General features: G+C 43.0%; 1 protein-coding gene across 1 annotated transcript in view; it reads left to right on the top strand.

Annotated features, from left to right (window-relative positions):
• The first annotated feature begins 389 nt into the window (after positions 1-389).
• Positions 390-924, top strand: part of NFXL1 (nuclear transcription factor, X-box binding-like 1) — a 47,649-nt gene continuing 47,114 nt past the window's right edge. Inside the window, exon 1 of the mRNA XM_009335223.1 lies at positions 390-438. Within this exon, the coding sequence (XP_009333498.1) occupies positions 390-438 (49 nt within the window). The remainder of the gene's footprint in view (positions 439-924) is intronic.

Raw genomic sequence — 924 nt, forward strand, 5'->3', positions numbered from 1 at the left:
GATCTCCTGCCTGCAGGTACCTTCTGGGGGGAAAGGCGGAGGCCTCGGGCAGCGGCTGGGGACTCGGGGGCTGTGTCCTCCCCGGGGTGCAGTCAGTGCCCTTCGAGCAGAAGAGTAACTCTTGAGTAAAGGATGAAGCAGCTGTTTTTCAGTACGATCGGAAATACTCAGGAGAGTGCTGCCTGCTAGGGACAAACGTTAGGTACTCTAGTCAGTGTGCCACACTGTCCCTGTGTGGGAAGGGTGCGGGCTTTCTAATGCGCGAGGGTTGCTGTAAGTGCAAGTTAATGCTCCTGTAATACTTTGCAGGTAGAGAAGGGCCAAATACTGAGCTATTTTAAGTGGCAGCATAGTTTCTTAAGGGAAGCCCTAAAAATAAACTTGACGGAATGCTGGTAAATACGTTGGGGGCAATGGTCTTATATGGAAAATTAGGAGGTACTGAAGACCTGTGATCTGCTGAAGACCTTTGTATCTCCATGGTATGCTACCTTAAAGGCACCTTGGTTTATTGCGAACTCTTGTTAAGTTACATAATTTTTTTCTCCATGTGAGAATCTTCCTCTATTTCACATGCAATAACTTAAAAAAACCCTTACATTAAAATACCTTGTCATTTTTAATGTTGCCAGCTATGAAATAGCATGAACCCACTATTGCAATAAAGTCTTGTTGGATGGAGGGAGATCAATAAAAGTCATAATTTAAAAAATACCAAATGCTGGGAGAGGTACCTGTAGGGTATCAGCAAATTATAACAATTGCTCTTGTCAAGAATTGCCTGATATTTTTTTTTTTTCCTTCCTCATGTTACGGAAGCTGTGTTTGTGTGGGATGTGTGTGGGGTTGTTTTTTTTTAAGTATTCTTTCCGTAAAGCGGCGTTATAGATGCATATATTGTAGTTTGTTTGGTTGGATTTGTCA

This window comes from Pygoscelis adeliae, unplaced genomic scaffold (genome assembly GCF_000699105.1).
Source record: "Pygoscelis adeliae isolate BGI_AS28 unplaced genomic scaffold, ASM69910v1 Scaffold21, whole genome shotgun sequence".
Taxonomy (NCBI): Eukaryota; Metazoa; Chordata; class Aves; order Sphenisciformes; family Spheniscidae; genus Pygoscelis; species Pygoscelis adeliae.